The sequence below is a fragment of the Caloenas nicobarica genome, chromosome 28, assembly GCF_036013445.1.
Source record: "Caloenas nicobarica isolate bCalNic1 chromosome 28, bCalNic1.hap1, whole genome shotgun sequence".
NCBI classification, from domain to species: domain Eukaryota; kingdom Metazoa; phylum Chordata; class Aves; order Columbiformes; family Columbidae; genus Caloenas; species Caloenas nicobarica.
The window spans coordinates 4,070,826-4,093,729 of record NC_088272.1 but is presented as its reverse complement, the minus strand read 5'-3'; the positions used below and the strand labels follow the sequence as shown (position 1 = coordinate 4,093,729).

The window sequence follows — 22,904 nt, the reverse complement described above, 5'->3', positions numbered from 1 at the left end:
AAAACTCCGTATGATCCTCTGCAGTGCAGATCACTCCTGTGAGCAGCCCCCTCGCCTCCTCTCCCACCCAGCAAAGCCTCTGCCCTCAGGGCCGGGGGCTCCAAGGCATGAAGCAGCTCCTGTGCAGCCAGAGCTCCAGTTCCCTCTGCAGAGCACAGGGGCTGAGAGCAGCTGCCCGGCAATGCTGGTGTGTGGGAGGTGGCTGCACAGCTGGGGAAGGGTGACGCTGTCTGAGTGCCCGGCTGCCTCTGCCCTGGCCTCTCTCACACCCACCCTCACCGCAGTTTCCTTCTTGCTCCACTGCTCTGGGTCACTGTTGGTGTGATCTGGTTCTTGCTGTCAGGCTCTCTGGGGATGGGAGTTTCAGCTGCAGAGTCACAGCCTGATCTTGTGGGTCCTTTCCTGCAGCTGTGTCCATGGGAACACGTGTCCCAGCTTTGCTCTGCCCTGTGGGGCTGTGGGCAATGCAGTGTGTGGGGCTGGGGAATGAGCTGAGCCTCCCTGAATCAAATACCATCATTAGGACCCTTGGCTGTCTCTTTGAGGTTTGCTTCCAAGCTGTGAGCTTCCCTCCAGGCCCCAAACCTGTCCTGTAGCACTTTAGCATATCTGAATTCCCCATGCAGAAGCGCAGAGATGCTATGATGGAAGAAATGCTGTTTGGTTTGTGAAATGAGCCGTGTGTGTCCTGGGATAGAAGTGGGGTGCTGAGACCTTAGAAAACGGTGAGACATGTCATGGTCTGAGGTTGATCCCTCTGCTCTCAGCAGTGCCTGGTGGCTTTTCAGGGTAACATGGCAGTGTGATCACCATCTCAGAAAGGTGCCATCCCAGGGCAGCTGGAGCAAGACAGAGGGACAGAGCAGCTGCCCTCACTCTGCACTGACCCACAGGCATCCTCTGGTCTTGCAGGACTTGCTCTGTTCTCCCTGAGTGCAGCAGAAATGCTGAGGGTTTCTGACACCCAAGAACACTCCCCAGGGTGGGAGGGGAGAAGGAGCTGTAGAAACTCCAAACCTCTCAAACTCAGTTTCTCAGGTCTGGGGGTATAGATGCTGGCAGTCCCTTCTGCAGCAGGAGCGGTTCCATCTGACAAAGCTGAACCCCAGGACTGGCCCCTGCCCCACCCATCACACAGGCTCAGGCTGACTCCTCAAGAGCCCCTGGGCAGAGACCCTGCTCTTCATTGCACACTCATCAAGCACCAACCAGGGCTCCAGCCAGGACGTTCTCCTGGAAAAAAAAAAGGGTCTCTTTGTGGGAGGGTCTGTGGGAAATGGCTTTGGTTTTGCTCAGAGGAGTCTCATCTAAACTGTCACTGTCTTTTCCTCCTTGCACAGGTCCTCATGCCCACAGGCAGCGAATGTCCAACAGCAGCTCCATCACCCAGTTCCTCCTCCTGGCGTTCACAGACACACGGGAGCTGCAGCTCTTGCACTTCTGGCTCTTCCTGGGCATCTACCTGGCTGCCCTCCTGGGCAACGGCCTCATCATCACCACCATAGCCTGTGACCAGCACCTCCACACCCCCATGTACTTCTTCCTGCTCAACCTCGCCCTCCTCGACCTCGGCTCCATCTCCACAACTGTCCCCAAATCCATGGCCAATTCCCTCTGGGACACCAGGGCCATCTCATACTCGGGATGTGCTGCCCAACTCTTTTTTTTCTTTTTCTGTGCTACAGCAGAATATTCACTTCTCACCATCATGTCCTACGACCGCTACGTTGCCATCTGCAAACCCCTGCACTACGGGACCCTCCTGGGCAGCAGAACTTGTGTCCACATGGCAGCAGCTGCCTGGGCCACTGGGTTTCTCAGTGCTCTGCTGCACACGGCCAATACATTTTCACTGCCACTGTGCAAGGGCAATGCCCTGGACCAGTTCTTCTGTGAAATCCCCCAGATCCTCAAGCTCTCCTGCTCACAGTCCTACTCCAGGGAAGCTGGGCTCCTTGTGGTTAGTGTCTGTTTAGGATTTGGGTGTTTTGTGTTCATTGTGGTATCCTATGTGCAGATCTTGAGGGCTGTGCTGAGGATCCCCTCTGAGCAGGGACAGCACAAAGCCTTTTCCACGTGCCTCCCTCACCTGGCCGTGGTCTCCCTGTTTGTCAGCACTGCCATATTTTCCTACCTGAAGCCCCCCTCCATCTCCTCTCCATCCCTGGACCTGCTGGTGTCTGTTCTGTACTCAGTGGTGCCTCCAGCAGTGAACCCCCTCATCTACAGCATGAGGAACCAGGAGCTCAAGGATGCCCTGTGGAAACTCATATCTTAGTGTTTTCTGAAGCAATAAACTGCCCATCTGCTTCTACATTGCAGTTTTAATGTCACTAGTTACAGGTCCAGCCTCTCATCTGTATTTTCTGTTGTTATCTGTTGGGGTTTTTTTACTGTTATAATGTTGTCATCCCCTTTCTAATTCACTGTCTGCTTTTCTTTTATAACCACTGGCTGTGTAAATGAGGATCCATGATCTGTCTGTATTTAAACAAAATAAAGCATCCTGTAATGACTTCATTTCCCCCCAAGGGGGAACCCCCCAAAAGGTGATGGACCCCCTGCCCTGTCGGGCAGAGAGGGAAGACCTGAAACAGCCCCTGCCCTGTCGCTGTTGGGCAGAGGTAGGGGGTCAAACAGCTGAGGAGGGTTGGAAGCGAGTTCCAGTTAGGCGTCACGGGCAACTCCCCTCCCTCCTGCTTTGCTTCCCCAGGTGCCCCTCCGGAATAGGTTTGAGGCCCTAGATATTGAAGAAGACGTAGGTGGGGATGTGGTGCAAGGGCCACCTACGAGGTCACATAGGAAGAGGCGATCGACTCCACGCCTCAAGTCTGCCTCCGATAAAAAAGAAAGAAGGGTAATTGTGGTCGGCAATTCCCTTCTGAGAGGGACAGAGGGCCCGATGTGCAGAGCTGACCCTCATCATCGGGAAGTCTGTAGCCTACCTGGAGCTCAGATCAGGGATATCGCCAGGGCGCTCCCCAAACTGGTGCGCCCAACGGACTATTACCCCCTACTGATCTTCCAGACAGATAGGGAGGAAGCGGCATCCCGTAGTCTGAGGGGAATGAAGAAAGACTTCAAGGCCTTGGGACGAATGGTGAAAGAGTCTGGGGCTCAAGTTATCTTCTCTTCCCTTCTTCCATTTTTGGGTGATGATGTGGGACGGAATAGAAAAATTAAGTCCGTAAATGATTGGCTTCGGGACTGGTGCTACAGGCAGGGCTTTGGGTTCTTTGATAACGGCTGGTTTTATAAGACGCCAGTCCGGTCAGTGATATGTGGGAAAGGTTTATCCCACAGGGGTAAAAGGATGCTGGGACAGGAATTAGCAGGGCTCATTTGGAGGGCTTTAAACTAGATTCGAAGGGGGATGGGGTTGTAACTGGGCTTGCATCAGTGGGGCAGCATGCTGGAATCGATAAAGACCGGGAGGCCCCTCAGGCCCCTAGGGTGAAATCGGTGTACTCGGCTCGCTCCCTGAAGTGCCTGTACACCAATGTGCGCAGCATGGGGAATAAGCAGGAGGAGTTAGAAACCTGCGTTCGGTCAGGAGATTATGATCTGGTGGCATTAACAGAGACATGGTGGGACAGCTCACATGGCTGGAATGTGGTCATGGATGGCTATGCCCTTTTCAGGAAAGACAGGCCAGCCAAGCGTGGTGGTGGAGTTGCTCTTTATGTGAGAGAGCAACTGCAATGTATAGAGTACTGTCCAGGTGCGGTTGAGGAGCGAGTTGAGAGTCTGTGGGTGAGAATTAAGGGGCAGGCTGGCAGGGGTGACACTGTTGTGGGAGTCTATTACAGGCCACCAGATCAGGGTGAGGAAGTTGATGAGGCCTTCTACGGGCAGCTGAGAGCGGCCTCACAGTCACAGGCTCTGGTTGTTATGGGGGATTTTAACTACCCTGATGTTTGCTGGAAGGACTACTCAGCCAGCCAGCCTCAGTCTAGGAGGTTCCTCCAGTGCATTGACGATAACTTTCTGATGCAAATGGTGGAGGAGCCGACTAGGAGAGGTGCGCTGCTGGATCTCGTCCTCGCTAACAAGGAGGGTCTGGTCGAAGCAGTAAAGGTGGGGGGCTGCCTTGGTTGCAGTGACCATGAGATGGTGGAGTTCAGAATCTCCTGTGGTGGGAGCAGAATACCGAGCAGAATTGCAACCCTGGACTTCAGCAGGGCCGACTTTGGCCTTTTCAAACAGTTGCTGGAGGGAATCCCGTGGGCAAGGCTGCTTGAAGGTAAAGGCGCCCAAGATAGTTGGTTAACTTTCAGGGACTGCTTCTACCAAGCTCAAGATCAGTGCATCCCGACGCGCAGGAAGTCAAGGAAGGGAGCCAGGAGACCTGCGTGGTTAAACAGGGAACTGCTGGGCAAACTCAAGTGGAAGAGGAGGGTTTACAAATCATGGAAGGAGGGGCTGGCCACTTGGGAAGAATATAAGGCTGTTGTCAGAGGATGTAGGGAGGCAACTAGGAAAGCTAAGGCCTCCTTAGAGTTAAACCTGGCGAGAGGGGTCAAGGACAACAGGAAGAGGTTCTTCAAATACATGGCAGATAAAACTAACACCAGAGGCAATGTAGGCCCACTGATGAACGGGGTGGGTGCCCTGGTGACAGAAGATACAGAGAAGGCAGAATTACTGAATGCCTTCTTTGTCTCTGTCTACTCTGCCGGAGGCTGTCCTGAGGAGCCCCGTACCCCTGAGGCCCCAGAGGAAGGCAGGGCAATGGAGGAGTCTGCCTCAGTTGATGAGGACTGGGTTAGGGAGCAATTAAGCAATCTGGACATCCATAAATCCATGGGTCCAGATGGGATGCACCCGCGGGTGCTGAGGGAGCTGGCTGAAGTCATTGCTGGACCGCTCTCCATCATCTTTGCCAAGTCTTGGGAAACGGGAGAGGTGCCTGAGGACTGGAGGAAAGCAAATGTCACTCCGGTCTTCAAAAAGGGCAAGAAGGAGGACCCGGGCAACTATAGACCGGTCAGCCTCACCTCCATCCCTGGGAAAGTGATGGAACACCTTATCCTTGGTGCCATCTTAAGACATATCAAGGATAAGAGGGTCATCAGGGACAGTCAGCATGGCTTCACCAAGGGGAAGTCGTGTTTGACCAACCTCATAGCCTTTTATGAAGACGTAACAAGGTGGATTGACGATGGCAGAGCAGTGGATGTGGTCTACCTTGACTTCAGCAAAGCATTTGACACCGTCTCCCACAGCATCCTCACGGCAAAACTGAGGAAGTGTGGACTGGATGATCGGGTAGTGAGGTGGACTGCAAACTGGCTGAAGGAGAGAAGCCAGAGAGTTGTGATCAATGGGGCGGAGTCTGGTTGGAGGCCTGTATCTAGTGGAGTGCCTCAAGGGTCAGTTCTGGGACCAATACTGTTCAATATATTCATCAATGACTTGGATGAGGGAATTGAGTGTACCATCAGCAAGTTTGCTGATGACACCAAGCTGGGAGGAGTGGCTGACACGCCAGAAGGCTGTGCTGCCATCCAGCGAGATCTGGACAGGCTAGAGAGTTGGGCGGGGAAAAATTTAATGAAATATAACAAGGGGAAATGTAGAGTCTTGCATCTGGGCAGGAACAACCCCAGGTTCCAGTACAGGTTGGGGAATGACCTATTAGAGAGCAGTGTAGGGGAAAGAGACCTGGGGGTCCTGGTGGACAGCAGGATGACCATGAGCCAGCACTGTGCCCTTGTGGCCAAGAAGGCCAATGGCATCCTGGGGTGTATTAGAAGGGGGGTGGTTAGTAGGTCCAGAGAGGTTCTCCTTCCCCTCTACTCTGCCCTGGTGAGACCTCATCTGGAATATTGTGTCCAGTTCTGGGCCCCTCAGTTCAAGAAGGACAGGGAACTTCTGGAGAGAGTCCAGCGCAGGGCCACAAAGATGATTAAGGGAGTGGAGCATCTCCCTTATGAGGAAAGGCTGAGGGAGCTGGGTCTCTTTAGCTTGGAGAAGAGGAGACTGAGGGGTGACCTCATTAATGTTTATAAATATATAAAGGGTGGGTGTCACGAGGATGGAGCTAGGCTCTTCTCGGTGACAACCAACAGTAAGACAAGGGGTAATGGGTTCAAGCTGGAACACAAGAGGTTCCACTTAAATGTGAGAAGAAACTTCTTCTCAGTGAGGGTGACAGAACACTGGAACAGGCTGCCCAGGGGGGTTGTGGATTCTCCTTCTCTGGAGACATTCAAAACCCGCCTGGACGCCTTCCTGTGTAACCTCACCTAAGTTTTCCTGCTCTGGCAGGGGGATTGGACTAGATGATCTTTTGAGGTCCCTTCCAATCCCTAACATTCTGTGATTCTGTGATTCTGTGACTTCAGAGTTTCTCACACCCTTCACTGAGCAGGGCAGGTGTTGGGAGATGAGCGCACACTTCAGTTTCCAGATGCCAGGACAGAGCCCAAGCCATGCTTCCCTTCTGCTCTGGCATCCCATTTCTTGAGATGCAAAGCTGCTGGGCCTTCTGTGGATAATGATGTTAAAAGGCATCAATAATCATTCAAATCTTTGTGTAATTTCCCTAAGAGTGTCAGTATTAAAAATAATAATAATTAAAAAAATAGAAAAGGGTTCATCTGCCTACATATAAATACCTGCAACACAGCAGTCTGCATCTGTGGTAGCCCCACTGGCAGGGCCAATCCAACAGGTATTTGCAGTATAAGGCATGACACCCCATCCATAAGTACATATCTAAGTGGTTCAGATGAAGGGTGGTCTGGCAAAAATCACCCTGTTCCTCCCCAGGTGCACGGACACTGCTCATGTGCCTCTCCAGGGAGTGGCAGAAGCCGGATGCCCTTCTTGGGACAGACTCCTTCCAGGAAAGACACAGCAATGGGAGTAACTCCTCAGGTCTTCATGGCATTTCACTCAGCATCAGTTTTTATATATTTGGTGCTTTCCTGAGACTACTCTTTCTGCACAAATGCTCACAAAAAGACACCCATTTAGTAAAACATGGTCATAAAGGTGCTGTGATGGACAAGAAACCTCACCATGAGCTCTGGAGGGAGGGAGGAAGATGATAATAAGCACCAGGAAGAACCAAGAAGCTCAAGGCCTCTTCTGAAGAGTGAGAGGCCCTGAGCAGCAGTGAGCGGCCATGTGTGGTGTGGGAGGGTCAGGGGATGTGAGGTAGAGAAGGGTGATGGCTGATGAATTCAGCAAATCCTTACGACCATGTCTGAGCCTGCAAGTGGGATGTGTTTGATGTTTGTGGGTGGAGGAGGAATAGGAGAAAGACTTTGGGGGATCCTGGAAAGAAGGCAGGCTTCTCTTGGACTAGTCATACATGGCAGTGACATTTGCATGCTGTGGGCATGGCTGTGCCTGGGAGATGGGGAACAGCTGCTGCTGGGGTGGCTGTGCTCAGGCATGGCCCATGAGCTGACCTTGCTCTGCTCCTCTCTTGCACTCCCCATGCTTGGATGGTCCTCAGGAATCATCCATGAGCCCGGAGGAAGCACCAACCTCCTGGAGTGTTGGCCCATTACTGGAGGACAAGAGTGAAAGGTTTGTGAGACACATGGGAGTGCAGGAAGACACGGGTCTATGCGTAGTAGTAAACGTGTTGAAGAAGAAGACCTAAAGACCATTGGCTGATTGTGCTAATGTGGAATAGACTGATTTTTCTTTTTTATTTTAGGGCAGTAGAAGAAGGAACGTGTGCATTTCAGTGCTGGGGCATGGATCCAAATTGAGGATTCAACCAAGTTTGGGACCGGGACAGCTCAGGTGATTGGTGACCATTGCAGGTCTATGAAAGAAGCTGCATGGGCTTGGGGAACCTCATAGGCATTGCCAAACCCTCAGAAAACTAGAGCCTTGTAGTAAAAGTAACAGCACTTGGCACCAAACCCACACCCAAAACACAAATACCCTCCCAGTGACCACAGGCAGAGCCTTGAGAAACATTTGACTGAAAGGGTCTCCTTTGCCAGGCCCTGGGGGTCAGGGCTTGGCCATTCTGATGCTAAACAACCATGAAGGGCTGACAGAGCACCAGAGCCACCTCCACATCGCCTTTACCACCTCTGACCATCGTCTCCAGGCTTTTCCTTCAGCAGCCTCCAGGGACAGGGACTGCTTGTGTCAGCGATGGCCCCTCGTGGGGTCCCAAACACCCTCAGAAACTTGGGGTTTGTTTCTGCCTTTCACTTCATTAGGGGTTTGTTCATTCTTTCAGTAGCTGCAGTTCAGGATCACGGCAGCAGAGGGCTCATTAACAGCTAAAATGGCCTTACATGGCCAGGCTTTGTGCATCATTTTCCTAAAGGCTTCAAGTCTGGTGTGGTTGATTAGAGAGATTTCAGGAATAGCCAAGCAGAGAGCATTTCCATAATAAAGAGCAATAAAACAGTATTTCTTCTATTTCCTTTCCTCCTCACCCTTCCCTCCCTTTCCACAACAGGTGGTATCAGCAGTCTCCTGTTCATATTGATGTGGAGCATCTCCTGATAAAGACTGGATATGACAGAAATGTGGGTGCCTAAATCACCAGAGCACCTCCAGAGGAATCACACAACTCTGGACCCAGAGGTGGGAGTTCCTGGGAATCTCAGGTGCCACAGCACAGCGATACTTGTGTTCAGGGAGCCGGTCAAGTGACCCATCTCCTTTTCTGTAATGGTGTCTGAGTTTGCTCAGGTAACTCCTGACTTGAGCCCCATCCACTCCTGGCTGTTCCCCAGACTCCTGCCTTCAGGAACAAAGTCCCAGGAGACCTTGCTGGTGGAGATGGAGGCAAAGAAGCTGTGAAGTACCTCAGTCCTGTCTGATTCTACTCTTACGAAGTTCAGCAGCAGGCCCACGTTCACCCTGTCTATAATTTTACTCTAAGGAAGCAATGTCAGCTCATCTTGCTGCCCTCAGCCTCCCCTGCAGGTATCAAGTCCAGGGCAGCTTTGGCATCATCCCCACATCCATGGACAAGGATTCTAAATTCCTCCTTTACAGCTTGACCTGCTTCCACCTCCCATGTGCTGCCTTTTTGCCCTGGAGCTCTGTCAGTTCAGACAAGCAGCCTCATGACATAAAGTTCTTTTCATGGGTACTTGGAGAGATCATTCTTGTGCTTGGAGCAGGCTGTCCTGTAAGGCTTCTCGGATTTCCTGAGCTCCTTCACCCTTCAGACCTACTTCCATGTCACCACCTTTATTGGCCGCCATCCCCCAGTATGTCCGTGTCTTCTCCTCTGGAGCCCACCAGCCTGTGCTCTGCTGCTGGCCTTCCTCCCTCCCCTCTGGTGCCTGGAATCCCACTGTTGCCTGGTCACCACAGCCAAGGTGGACACTGATGTTCACATCCCTCACCAGCTCTTCTTTGTCTCCCAGTTCCAGATCCAGGTGAGCATCACCCTTGTTGGCCCAGCAGGCAGTCACGTTAAGAAGTTGGCCCAAGATCCTCTGGACCGTTGGCACCTGCTGCTTTGCCTGGCCAGTGAATGTCAGGGCAATTACAGTTCCCCATAGGAACCTACTCATTGACTTGTGACTTCCTCAGGTTACTAACAGAAGAACTTTTCCATTTCTTCCCCATGGTCAAGTAGTTTGTAACACCCAACACGTTATCACCCTGTATTGGGTTTACATGGCAAAGTCTTGGAACTGGGGTGAGTGTGGATGTGCTACAGTTGTCACCTCTCTGAGAAGACAACAGGAGTTTGATGTCAGACAGAGCCGATATGAGCTGGCTCCAAGATGGACCCACTCCTTGCCAAATCTGAGCCACTCAGGGATGTTGGCGGCACCTCTGTGATATTGTATTTGAGAAAGGGTAAAAAACGCTGCACAACAGCAGGTGGGAGAGAGGAGGGAGGAAATGTGAGAGAAAAATCACTGCAAACACCAAGGTCATATCCCATGGGACCCAAGCAGGTCCCTCAGCAGGACAAAGCCTGCTCTCCTGAAATCCTGCTCTTTGCCTTGTTATCATCTCCCAGGAGCCTCAACGCCACTTTCCCATCCCTGACTGTTCCATCCCTGACCAACCCTTTCTGGTTTGTAAGTGTGAAGTCCCACAGGGCACCTCACCTCACTGACTCCTCAGTCACCCGTGTCAGGAAGATGTTGTCCATGAGCTCCAAACCCCTCCTGCATGCCTGGTACCTTGCAGCTATTGGGATATCTTAGGTTTGCCATGAGGACACGGCCCTGGAAACATGAGGCTTCTTTCATTTGTCTGAAGGAGGCCTCATCTAATTCCTCCTCCTCATCAGTGAGTCAGCAGCTGATGTCCACCCACCACAACATTGCCCATGTTGTTCTGCCCTCTCATGCTGACTCCTCAACTTTCAGCTGATATTCTCTGTCCCCAGGCAGAGCTCCACACATTCCTGCTGCTGTCCCACATGAAGGGAAACTTCCCCTCTAAGTCCAGACCTCTGGCATTACGAGCACTAGCCCCCCAAGACCGCAAAGTTTCTCCTGCAGGTGATATTCGTAGTGTCCTGTAACTCCTCATGATGTTATCTTGGGATAGACACCCTCATCAGGATAAACCGTCTGCATGTAAACACTAACAGCTGGAGCTGCTTCTCCCCTTGGCTGTGGCTGTTGTCTCCAGCTCTGATGCCTGTGAGGAGACACCTTGTCCTTACAGCACGGGGGCCTCATGGCCTCCTTGTCCCCAGCCAGGAACCTGGGAGGTGTGGGACCATAGTCCTGCCCTTGGCCTTGCACAGCCTCACATCACACTGTCCCAGGAAGGGCCCTGGGCAACGTGGGAGGGACAGGATCTGCCTTCCCAGGGCTGGGGGTCAGGGCTTGGCCCTTTGGTTAATGAAACACATCCAGGTTTGCTCAGCATTAGAGCCACCTTTACTTTGCTTTTCCTGACCTGTCATCTCTGCCTCCAGTTTTTTCTCTGACTAGACCCTGGGGATGGTTTTTCAGTAGGTTCCCTCAGTGGGACCCATTAACATTACAAGAAACTTTGGAGTTTGAATATGACTTTGACAACTTGAGAGGTTTCTTCAGCTTCCTCCAGAGTCTGAGGTTCATGGCCTCAGCAGCAAACCCACCAGAGGGATCATTAAAGCGCCTTGGGCTGCTCCTGTGCTGCTGAGCTGGGCTGGGCTCCTGGGACAGAGGGAGCTCATGGCAAGCGGCAGCGCTGCAGAGAGACAGCTCTGCCCAGGAGCAGCTCCTCTGCAAAGCGCAGCAGGGCTGAGGGCTCTGCCTGGGGATCTCAGGGAGACCAGCAAGGCAGAGAGAGATGAAAGGTGGTCAGGATGGGGAGGATGACTGAGAGCTCACTGGAGGAGAAATCTTTGCAGCCCTTGCCATGGTAAGTCTCTGGGTGCAGGGCAATGCAGCTGTAGCTCTGGGAGGCATCTCCTGAAGCTGGATCAGCCACAGTTGTGGGATCGCTATGGAGGGGACTCTTCTTCAGCTATTTTGAAAATCAAAGCAGATGGTTTTGCAGGCAGGGGTGCCCAGGGCTGTCCTGCAGAGCAGGGTCCCTGCACCCCAGGGCTGTGCCGGGGCAGGGACTCTGCTGCCTGCCAGGGTCAGCGCTCAGCCTGCCCGGGGAGATCCCCACGGGGCTGTGAGGAGAAGCTGTGGGGGGAAGGAGCAACATCTGGTAGGGCAGGGTCGTGCAATAGAATGGGGCCTGCATGGGTCAGTGCTGTTCACAGCTCCAGTTCACTAAAGGACATTCTCAGGAGTCTTTTAAAGAAGCACAGTAAGACAGGGGCTTTGTGAAAGGGAAGTATCTTATTCTAACAGTCTCATACTCTGCGTTGTCTATGTGGCCAATGGGACACAGAAATTAATGTCTCAGTTCAGGAGGAGGCACTGAAATTCCAGATCCATTTCTCTTAGAGGTGAATAAACCTGCGAGTATCAGAAATCAACACACCCTGGCTTCCAGACAGGACCAGGATCACTTTTCCATGCTCATTATTGTTGGTCTGATGTTCCCATCAGAGCCGGCGCACACAGAGCTGCCCCTGGGCAGTGCCGGCTGCTGGGAGGGGTCTGCAGGGCAGAGCTGAGCACACAGCGGCTGGGATGGGGTCTGTGACACTGACAGGAGGAGACCTGGGCACAGGGACACAGCTGCAGGCAGGGACAGCTCCAGGCAGCAGAGCAGGGGCTGGTCAGGAGCTCTTCTGCTCCTGCTCTGCAGGTGGCTGCTGGGGGTTGTCTGCTGGGCAATGATCGGACTGTCCCTGTAGCACATCCCATCTCCAGGAGCCCTGACTCTGCTCTGCCTGTCCTGCTGGGCTCACCAGCTGCCCCCAGAAAGGCCCAGCTCTGCTGTAGGATGCCAGGAGTGCTGAGCCTTTATTTGGGGTCTGCACTCTCCTGCCAGAGTCCTTTGCTTGTCTGGGAGAGGAGTCGTGTCCTGCTCTCTCCATCACATCTGCACCTCTGGGCTGGGGCAGAGAAGAGTTTGCAGATCTGCCCTTTCAAACAGGGCTCCCTGCTCCAGTACGAGTCCAGTGTTGGGTTTTCTTTTCAAAAGAGGATTGTTTATGAAGTTGTTTTTAAGGCAGCACAAGTGAAAGCACAGGGAAAATGGGTAAAAGCTGCTCTCCTGACTCTGCACTGAGCCACAGAGAGATGAGCCCTTTTGCCTGTCCTGTCTGAAGACTCTTCACATTTTCAGTCATATATATGAGAAACTCAAGCCCTACAAAAATCTAGTCATGAGATGTGATGGTGGAAAATTAAAAACATGGACAAAATCATAATAATGACACACTAAGCCTCCGCTCTGCAGCCCATGCTCTTAAGTGTCATGAGAGCAGATATTGAAGTTTTTCATTAACAGTGCATAACATATGACATTGCTTGTGAACATCAGAGCTCTCAAACCAGCTCCCCCCCGTGTCCCCACTGCAGCCAAGCAAAGCTGGCTGCTGGGCCCCAGACGGGCAGAGGTCCTGCTCCTCACAGCACACTCAGCCAGCACATAGCAGAGAAACGAAATGCATTTCAAATGGGGCTGGGTGTGAATGAAAAATGGAGTGGCTTTGCTCAGAGGAGTATGTCCTGATTTTAAGATGTCATTTCCTTTTTGGAAGAGAGTCCCCACGGCAAGAAACAACAAATGTCCAACAGCAGCTCCATCACCCAGTTCCTCCTCCTGGCGTTCACAGACACACGGGAGCTGCAGCTCTTGCACTTCTGGCTCTTCCTGGGCATCTACCTGGCTGCCCTCCTGGGCAACGGCCTCATCATCACCACCATAGCCTGTGACCAGCACCTCCACACCCCCATGTACTTCTTCCTCCTCAACCTCGCCCTTCTTGACTTGGGCTCCATCTCCATGACTGTGCCCAAATCCATGGCCAACTCTCTGTGGGATACCAGGGCCATTTCTTATATGGGATGCACTGCCCAGCTCTTTCTGTTTGTCTTTTTCATTGCAGCAGAGTTTTATCTTCTCACCATCATGTCCTACGACCGCTACGTTGCCATCTGCAAACCCCTGCACTACGGGACCCTCCTGGGCAGCAGAGCTTGTGTCCACATGGCAGCAGCTGCCTGGGCCACTGGGTTTCTCGTTGCTCTGCTGCACACGGCCAATACATTTTCACTGCCACTGTGCAAGGGCAATGCCCTGGACCAGTTCTTCTGTGAAATCCCCCAGATCCTCAAGCTCTCCTGCTCAGATGCCTCCCTCAGGGAAGTTTGGCTTCTTGTAGGTACTGTCTGTTTAACTTTTGGCTGCTTTGTGTTCATTGTGCTGTCCTATGTGCAGATCTTCAGGGCCGTGCTGAGGATCCCCTCTGAGCAGGGACGGCACAAAGCCTTTGCCACGTGCCTCCCTCACCTGGCCGTGGTCTCCTTGTTTGTCATCACTGCCGTGTTTGCCTACCTGAAGCCCCCCTCCATCTCCTCCCCATCCCTGGACATGGTGGTGTCTGTTCTGTACTCAGTGGTGCCTCCAGCAGTGAACCCCCTCATCTACAGCATGAGGAACCAGGAGCTCAAGGATGCCCTGTGGAAACTGATGACTGGATTTCTTCCGAAGCTATAAACTGTCTCTGTCTTCTTCTACATACGAGTTATAGTCTAACTCATTGCAGGTTCATCCTGTGTGCAGTATTTTTTGTCTCTAGTTGTGTTTTTCTCTTATGATAATACTGTAATTCCATTTTTAGTTCACTGCCTGCTTTTCTTTTCTCACTGAGTGTCTGTGTCCATGAGGAATCATGCTCCCTGTGTTTAAGCAAAATAAAGGGCTCTCCGGCAAACTGATTTCTGCTGACATCCGACCTCCAAGACCTTTTTCAAGCTGCAGGGACAGTTCCTGTGTGCATGAGTGGAAGGGGAAAGAGCTCTCGCTTGGCAGCACTGCCAGGGAGCACCAGCGCTTGGCCTTCCAGAGCTGTTCTCGTTCCACTCCCACACTCTCCTTCTCATCCCTTGTGTTGGTGCAAGGCCTGAGTGCTCTGGCAGCCTGGTCACCGTCCTGCTGTGTGTCAGTCCTGTGAGCGCAGGCAGGGACAGGCCATGGGCACTGCTGTGACAGAGCTGGCTGCAGAGCAGCCTTTCCAGAAAGAAAGGTGATCTCCTATGGGCAGGGCCTGAAGTTTTAGCTCTTCTTCAAAGCTTCTCTGTAGAACATGCTGAAGTGACATGCAGATGCAAACACCAGGGTACAGCTGAACAGTGTGTGTGTGCAGGGCTGGGCACACAGCAGTGTCCTCTCACAGCCAGGCCTCCTGCCAGAGACCTGCAGGACCAGCAGAGCAGGGGCTGGGCTGTGCCCCTGTGCACTGGACACCCCGCAGAAGCTGCCCCAGGGCATCGTCATGGACTGGCCCCTCACAACCACCATTTCCAGCACAGGGCTGTCACACCAGATTGGAGAATTTGCTCCTGAATGAGTAGGTCAGAAATCCACGTTTGGATTGTACAGATGAGATGTGAACATAAAGTTCATGTATGAGAGGTGAGATGAACCCAAGTGAGCAGAAACACCATCAGCTATTCCTGAGGGTTCCATGAAGGCCTACAGGACAGATATTGTCTCGAGGTCACTTCATGTTGGGAGTAACAGCCCATGGGAAACCGCCTGAATGCAGCACTGGGATGTGCTTCCTTGAACTGAGGTCCCGTGTCCATTCCTCATGACGTGGGACATCTCAGATGAGTGCAGAGCAGGGTGACACACCACAGGGCTGAGGTGCCTCCCGTCCCTTTGGGAGTGGCAACAGGAGGCCAGATGGACACTGTGACTCCTGCCTCTGTGTGTAAAATGGAGAGACTCTGTCTCTGAACATCCCTGGGTGCAGAAGGAGTCCATGAGGCCAGCTCAGATGTCAATGCTTGACGGAACCCTGGTATTTCTGTGTGTGACTCCAGGAACAAACCCCAGTGGCCCAGTGAGATTGATCTCAGCTGCCTTGGACAGGCTCATTGCAAGTGCTCCAGTCTGCTATGTCGCCCTTGCCCACGATTCTGGATTGTGCTCTCAAAAGTGCCATAGACACCAGAATGGTTCTGGGGTCCTTAGGAAACGCAGACCTCAAAGCCATCTTCAAGAAGAGCTGGACTAAGAACTGGGAGAATAACAGGCTGGCCACCCTACCTCCCTCCCTGGGAAGGGGATGGGACATGTCCTCCTGCAGCCATTTCCAGGAACGTGAAGGACAAGGAAGGGATTGCTGAACCCCAATGGAGAGGGGCAAGAAAGGCATGTTGTGTGCAGGGTGTTTGCAAGGCCTCAGACATGGTGTGCTTCTGGGCAGAGTGGTGCTGATGGGGCTCAAGAAGTGGATGCTGGGTGGGAAATTGGCTGAACCATCAAACCCAAATAGCATGAGTGGTACAAAGTCCTCCGAGCAGACAGTTACCAGTGTCATCCCTCAGTGACCAGCATTTCGGCCAACACTGTTGAACGTCTTTATTGTCCAGTTCTATGATGTAACACAGTACACTTTCAGCGCCTTTGAGGATGATGCAAAGCTGGGTGGAGGCCTTGAGCAACCTCCCCTGGTTCACCCTGCCCTGAGCAGGAGAGCGAGACAAGATGAGTGAGACAAGGGCTCTCTTCAAACCTAAGCATTCTGTGATTTGGAATAATTCTCGCCTTGGAGAGGTTGCTGGAAAGAGAATAGCTAGAGAATAGGGAAAAAAAAGGCAGAGGAGGAGATATAGAAGGCGTTAACGTAAATACAGCAGTTCCAGTGAGGAGTGCTTTTCACCCATATTTATTGTCATTTGAGGAATTAATGCTCCCATTACTTTCTCGTTTGCTCCCATTTTTGCTACTGGATCAGCTTTGTGATTTCCTTTAACACTATCAGTTTGCTCAGATTGGTGTGCTTTACAATGCAGAATTGCTGCTTCTTTTGGTTTCATAACAATTAATTAAATACGGCCCCCCGCAATTAAATACAGCTCCCTAATTAAACACACCCTCCAATTAAACACAGCCCAGTTAAACAGAGCTCTCGATTAAATACAGCCCCCCACAATTAAATACAGCTCCCTAACTAAACACACCCTCCAGTTAAACACAGCCCCCCCAGTTAAACACAGCTCTCAATTAAATATGGCCCCCCGCAATTAAATACAGCCACCTCCAATCAAATATAGCTCCCTAATTAAACACACCCCCCAAATTAAACACCGCCTCCCCAGTTAAACACAGACCACAATTAAATACGGCCCCCTCCAACTAAATACAGCTCCGAAATGAAACACAGCCCCTCCAGTTAAACACAGACCACAATTAAATATGGCCCCCCACAATTAAATACAGCCACCTCCAATCAAATATAGTTCACTAATTAAACACAGCCCCCCCACTTAAACACAGACCACAATTAAATATGGCCCCCCACAATTAAATACAGCTCCCTAATTAAACACACCCCCCAAATTAAACACAGCCCCCCCAGTTAAACACAGCTCTCAATTAAATACGGCCCCCGCAATTAAATACAGCCCCCCACAATTAAATACAGCCACCTCCAATCAAATATAGCTCCCTAATTAAACACACCCCCCAAATTAAACACAGCCCCCCCAGTTAAACACAGACCCCCACAATTAAACACAGCCCCCCACAATTAAATACAGCTCCCTAATTAAACACAACCCCCAAATTAAACACAGCCCCCCAGTTAAACACAGACCACAATTAAATACAGCCCCCCACAATTCAATACAGCTCCCTAATTAAACACAACCCCCAAATTAAACACAGCCCCCCCAAGTAAACACAGACCACAATTAAATATGGCCCCCCACAATTAAATACGGCCCCTCCAACTAAATACAGCTCCGGAATGAAACACAGCCCCCCAAATTAAACACAGCTCCCCCAGTTAAACACAGACCACAATTAAATACGGCCCCCCACAGTTAAATACAACCACCTGCAATCAAATATAGCTCACTAATTAAACACAGCCCCTCCAGTTAAACACAGACCACAATTAAATACAGCTCCTCACAATTAAATACAGCCATCTGCAATCAAATATAGCTCACTAATTAAACACAGCCCCCCCAGTTAAGCACAGACCACAATTAAATACGGCCCCCCACAATTAAATACGGCCCCCTCCAACTAAATACAGCTCCGGAATGAAACACAGCCCCCCAAATTAAACTCACCCCCAATTAGTCACAGCCCCCCCAGCATCGGGAGGGGACCAGGAGGCTGGGAGGGGGCAGATGGGGAACCCGCAGCTGCTCCCCGCCATGGGTGTGCAAGGGGGTGTGTGCACAGGGAGCGTGGGCACCAGGAGCAAACGTGCCAGCGGGTGTGTGGCCGGGGAGCACCTGGGGACACGGGGGTGCTGGGGACCGGCTCGGGGTCCCCCCCAGGCTCCCCCAGCTCCAGGCAGCGCCCCAGGGTCGGGCTGAGCCCGCAGGCCTCAGTGTCACGGCCGGGACAAGGGGGGACACTGGGGACCCCAGGGTGGGCGCCCCCCCCGGGCAGGGGACCCAGGCGTCCGGGACGGGACACCCCCCGCCATGGAAGCCAACGAGCTCTCCAGACTCGTGCCCACCCCTCAGGAGCACGAACGGCAGAGCCAGAGCAGCGCCCGCTCAGCGCCGCTGCCCGCCCCCATGGGCAGAGTGCCCGCCGCGCCCAGCTCACGAGCATCAACGGCCTCCGAGCGCCCGTGCTGCCCCTCGGCAGTTACCGAGATGCCCGGGCACGGCCCCCGGTGGCTGCTACCGAGCCGCCGGCAGCCGAACCGGCTCCTCGCCGCTGCTCCCGGCCCGGCGTTGCACAGAAGCCGCCCCCTCAGGCCCGTCCCCGCCCGGGCTCACGGCAGCGCCGCCGGGCCGCTGAGGGAGGGACCCGGCCCCTCATGAGCCGCGAACGTCCCCGGCAGGGCCGTCCCGGGCTCCGGACAGGGCCCGGCGCCCCCGGGCGCCATCCCGGGCGGGACCCGCCCGTCCCGCTCCCCCGCAGCCCGAGGCCGCCCCGGCAGCGCCAGCAGCAGCGCCGGGGCCGCCCCCCGGCCGGGCCGTGTCCTCCCGGGGCCGCCCCCCGGCCGGGCCGTGTCCCCCGGGGCCGCCCCCCGGCCGGGCCGGCTGTCGCGCTCCCTGCCCCGGGGAGTCCGGGCAGCGCCGGGCCTGCCCGCTCGTGGAGAGCGACTGCCCGCGGCTGAGGGGCGTGAGGGGCGGCCCCGGGGGGCGGTGGGTTCCCCTGAGCCCCGGGGCCGTGTCCCCCAACCTGTGTCCCCTGAGTTCTGGCCCCGTCCCCCACCCTGTGCCCCCTCAGCCATGTCCCTGCCTCCCCTGCCCCTGTCCCCTCCCTCCATGTCCCCTCATCTCCAGCCCTGTCCCCCCCAGCCTGTCCCCACAACCGTGACCTCCCACGGCCCCCCCTCCATGTCTCCCCTTCACCACATCCCCCTGCCCCCCACGCCATCCCCCCCTCACCACGTCCCTGTCCCCACAGGTGACCCAGGACGGGGAGGCCGCCAACCGGGTGACAGTGGCCACCGCAGCCCCCAGCCCCGGCCTCCCGCTCCCCGACCTCCTGCTGCTGGCTCGGCCGGTGCCACCGTCACCCCCCGACCCCGTGCACCTCTGGCCCTGGGCGGGGAGGGCATCCCAGGGAGTGCTGCACCCCCAAAATGGAGCCCCAGGAATAATGGCCCTAATAAAGCACCCCGTAATTTAACACCCCCCAGTAAAACACAGCCCCTCCGATTAAATACAGCTCCCTAATTAAACCTACACCTCCCCAGTTAAGCCCCCCAATTAAACAAACCCCAGTTATTCACAGCTCCCTCGATTAAACACACATCTGCAGAATTAGACACCCCCAATATTAACCCCCAAATTAAACTCCCTCCAATATTAAGTGCACCTTCAAAATTAAACACCCCAAAGCTAGACATAAGACCCCCCAAAAAGCACAGCCCCTAATTAAACACACCTCAAACTACCCCACCAATTAAGCCCTCCAATTAACCCTTCCCAAAGCCCCCAAGGTCCCCAGAAATCGCGCCCCCCCTGCCCCTGTCCTGCTTCACTATCACCTTCGCTGGGGCACTGTGCAGGGAGAGGCACATGCTGGGGGACTGCCACTGCCCCCCCAGATCCCAGGGTTCCCCCAGAGCCCAGGGTGCCCCCCAGATATCAGGTACCTCCCTCAGGTATTGGGGACCCCCCTGCACCCCGGATCTCCAGCCGGCACTCGGTCAGCGCCCCCCCAGCTCGGTGACTGCCCAGCAGCCGTAGGTGCCCCCGTCCCTGGTTTGCGGATCTGGGGGTCAGCACCCCCTGGCTGTGCTGGGCCAGGAGCCAGGGGTCCTCCCCGATGGCCACTGGTTCTTCAGCCACACCCCCTGGGGCTGGGGGGGCACAGAGTCAGGGCATCCCAAACTGACCAGCCGGTGACAAGTGGTGTCCCTCAGGGGTCCGTACGGGGGCCAGTACTGGTTAAACCTTCATCAGCGACACAGACGGTGGGATCGAGCGCACCCGCAGCGAGTTTGCGGATGACACCAAGCTGAGCGCTGCAGGTGACACGTCTGAGGGCCGGGATCCATCCAGAGAGACCTGGACAAGCTCGAGAAGTGGTTCCACGCAAACCTCATGAGGTTCTACAAGGCCAAGCGCGAGGTCCTGCACCTGGGTCGGGGCAAGCCCGGGTACCAGTCCAGGCTGGGGATGGAGGGGTTGAGAGCAGCCGCGCGGAGAAGGACTTGGGGGTGCTGGGGGATGAAAGACGGGCCGTGAGCTGGCAATGCACACTTGCAGTCCAGAAGGCCAATCATATCTTGGGCTGCATCAAAGGGAGCATGGCCAGCAGGTCTCCTCTCTGGTGAGACCCCACCTGGAGTCCCGTGTCAAGCTCTGGAGCCCTAAGAACAGGACAGACATGGACCTGCCAGAGAGGGGCCAGAGGAGCCACCGAAATGACCCGAGGCTGGAACAGCTCTGCTGGGAGGACAGGCTGAGAGAGCTGGGGTGTTCAGCTGGAGAAGAGAAGCTCCGGGGAGACCTTAGTGCGGCCTTTTGGTACTTAAAAGGGGCCAAGAAGAAAGACGGGGAGAGACTTTTTAGCAGGGTCTGTTGAGACAGGACAAGGGGTGATGGTTTAAATTAAAAGAGAGAAGATTGAGGCCAGACATGAGGAAGGAATTGTTGGCCCTGAGGGCGGTGAGAGCCTGGCCCAGGTTGCCCAGAGAGGTGGTGGCTGAACCATCCCTGGAGACATCCCAGGCCAGGCTGGACGGGGCTCTGAGCAACCTGAGCTGGTTCTGTGATTCTATGAACCCGCCACTGCCCTGGCTCAGCCCGGCAGTGCCGCTGGGAAAGCGTCTCCAGGAAAGGGTGAAAGCGCCAGGCGGCAGCTGCTGGCGATGAGGGGAGGGCAGCGTGAGAGACGAGGCCCGGCAGCCTGGAGCAGAGGGTCTCGCTCGCTGAGACGGCGCTGTGGAAAGCCTCGGGGGATGGCAGGAGCTGAGGGCAAAACGGTGGGAAACAGCTCCTGAGGCGCTGGGACCAGCCCCACTCTAAACCTGCGTGTCTGTGCTGCCCCCGTGCCTGCCGTACCCGCACGGCCATCCGCCTCCCCTGCCTGCGCGCCGCAGGGCAGGGCCTGGGGGCCAGCGAGCGCCCGCCCGCCGGCACCGTAACTACGCCTGGAACCAGGCTGTGCTGAGGGACAGACGTCCTGCGGCAGCGGGAGAGGCCAGGAACGGCACCGTCTGCTCAGCACGCTCAGGGCGCTGCACATCTGAAGGACACCAGGGCTTTGGCGTTCTCCTCCATCTTTATTAAATCCAGCCCTTCTCCTGAGAAGAGCTGCACCTCTGCCGGGCTTAGCAGGGCCAGCAGCACAGGGCTCACAGGGCCCATTGCGCTCTTCACTGCTCCCTTGCGTTGCTCAGGATGAGGATGGTCTGAGCTGCCAGGGAGCAGATGGAGGGTTCACTGTCCTCCTCCAAGGGCTGAATGGCTGCAACAGAAAGCAGCAGAGCCCAGATGACCTCCCACATCTGCCGAGACCCCCAGACATCCCCTCCCGACCACACTCCCTGCTCACCACTGCAGATCTCAGCCAGCTCCTCCTTGCTTGGGTCCCTCAGGTGGCGCGCAGCGAGCCCTGGGCACAGAGTTCTGTCAGACCCCTGTTCCTCCCCTCATCAGAGCTGACCCCAGGGGAGACCAGAAGCTGAGATGGTGGCACCGAGCAAGGCGGCCACCAAGGCCACCTGCGTGGGCAGGGCTGGGAGGGGAGGCCAAGGCCCTGCACGGGGCAGCCGGGGCTCTGGCAGCCACAGGGCTGCTCCTTGTGCCAGAGCAGCAGTGGGGACTGGGGCCAGGCTGCCTAAAGAGGGACCCCGGGGGCTGTGACTCACCGATGAACCTCACGGCCGCCTCTCGCAAGCTGGCCTGAGCATCCCTCAGGTACGGCAGGCTCTGACCCAAGTATTCTTGAGCCCTGCTCCTGTCCTGCTCCAGCTGGAGAGAGCACAAGGGTGTGAGCATGTCGCTGTCCCTCCCCGGTTGGCCGGACCAGTCTCTGCTCCCAGCACTGGCCGTTCCCCTTATCCCCCCCAGCCATTCCCATGTCCCAGCCAGGAGCCCTGTGGGGCTGAGGCTGAGAGAGAGACACAGGCCGAGGGGTCCCAGGGCTGCTGAGAGCCCTCCCTCCCGCTGGGTGCAGAGCAGAGGGAAGAGCCCTTGGGGGCTCTGTTCTTGAGGACAGGGAACAAGGATGCAGCTCAGGGCTGCAGCAGGGCAGGCGAGGCACATCTGCAGAGCCCACAGCCCACACATGTGGGGCAGCCCCCGTCCAGCCTGGGACTTGGTTGTTCTCACCAAGCTCTCTCCAATCCACCATGTCTGCTCTGTCTGCACCAGGTGTTTGAGCTGTTTCCGCCTGAGCAGCTCTGCTGCACCAAAGAGGGCTTCCCTGGCGGCCTGCGGAACGGCAGAAGCTGGGACATGGCACCACGGTCTGGGGAAGGAGACCTGGCGTCCCCCTGCCCTTGGCTTTGTTCCTGGGGTGATTCTGCCCTTAGGGAGCTGGGACATGCCCTGGCCCAAACGGCCAGGGGTCTCTTCCCTGCATCACTGCTCAGCTTTGAAATCTGTACCTTGGCCACGCTCTGCATTTGGTCACTCATGCGGAAGAAGAGAGGGAGCAGGCCAAGTTGCACGATTTTCTTCATCTCTCTCTTGTGGTCGCCCACCACCATCTTCGTCAGGTGTCTGAAGAGGCTGATGAAGCTCTCTCTCAGCTGGCTCAGCTCCTGGGAGGGAGAAGCACAGTAGGACTTGAGCACCAGCAGCTCTGCCCACGGTGAGTAGACGCTTCGGCATGGCTGATGTGAGGGGAGATGCTCCAGGGCAGCACTCCGCACACTGGGGTTGTGGGCCAGATCTGCAGCCCCAGGTCCGTGAAAGGCCACTCAAGAGGCTTCT

At 55.0% G+C, this 22,904-nt stretch overlaps 2 protein-coding genes across 2 annotated transcripts; both read left to right on the top strand.

Annotated features, from left to right (window-relative positions):
* Nucleotides 1-1,363: 1,363 nt before the first annotated feature.
* On the top strand, nt 1,364-3,020 carry LOC135999403 (olfactory receptor 14A16-like). Its single transcript, XM_065652958.1, has 3 exons — nt 1,364-2,254; nt 2,714-2,758; nt 2,889-3,020. Exons 1-3 carry the CDS (start codon nt 1,364-1,366, stop codon nt 3,018-3,020), a joined length of 1,068 nt encoding a protein of 355 aa, XP_065509030.1.
* Nucleotides 3,021-13,188: 10,168 nt separating this feature from the next.
* LOC135999402 (olfactory receptor 14A16-like) lies at nt 13,189-21,135 on the top strand (the record flags this gene model as incomplete). The annotated part of the gene is made up of 6 exons (XM_065652957.1): nt 13,189-13,980; nt 15,906-15,960; nt 18,021-18,259; nt 18,919-19,052; nt 19,923-19,990; nt 21,065-21,135. Coding segments are annotated over 6 exons (1,359 nt in total), but the record flags the coding sequence as incomplete, so codon positions are not given.
* Nucleotides 21,136-22,904: the final 1,769 nt, after the last annotated feature.

Bases quoted from the DNA above. Each gene is read 5' to 3' on its own strand.
- LOC135999403 (XM_065652958.1), top strand. From the start codon at position 1,364: ATGTCCAACAGCAGCTCCATCACCCAGTTCCTCCTCCTGGCGTTCACA. The intron at 2,255-2,713 runs GCCCTGTGGAAA...TTGCTTCCCCAG, and splicing joins GGAACCAGGAGCTCAAGGAT to GTGCCCCTCCGGAATAGGTT. The intron at 2,759-2,888 runs GTAGGTGGGGAT...CCCTTCTGAGAG, and splicing joins CCCTAGATATTGAAGAAGAC to GGACAGAGGGCCCGATGTGC.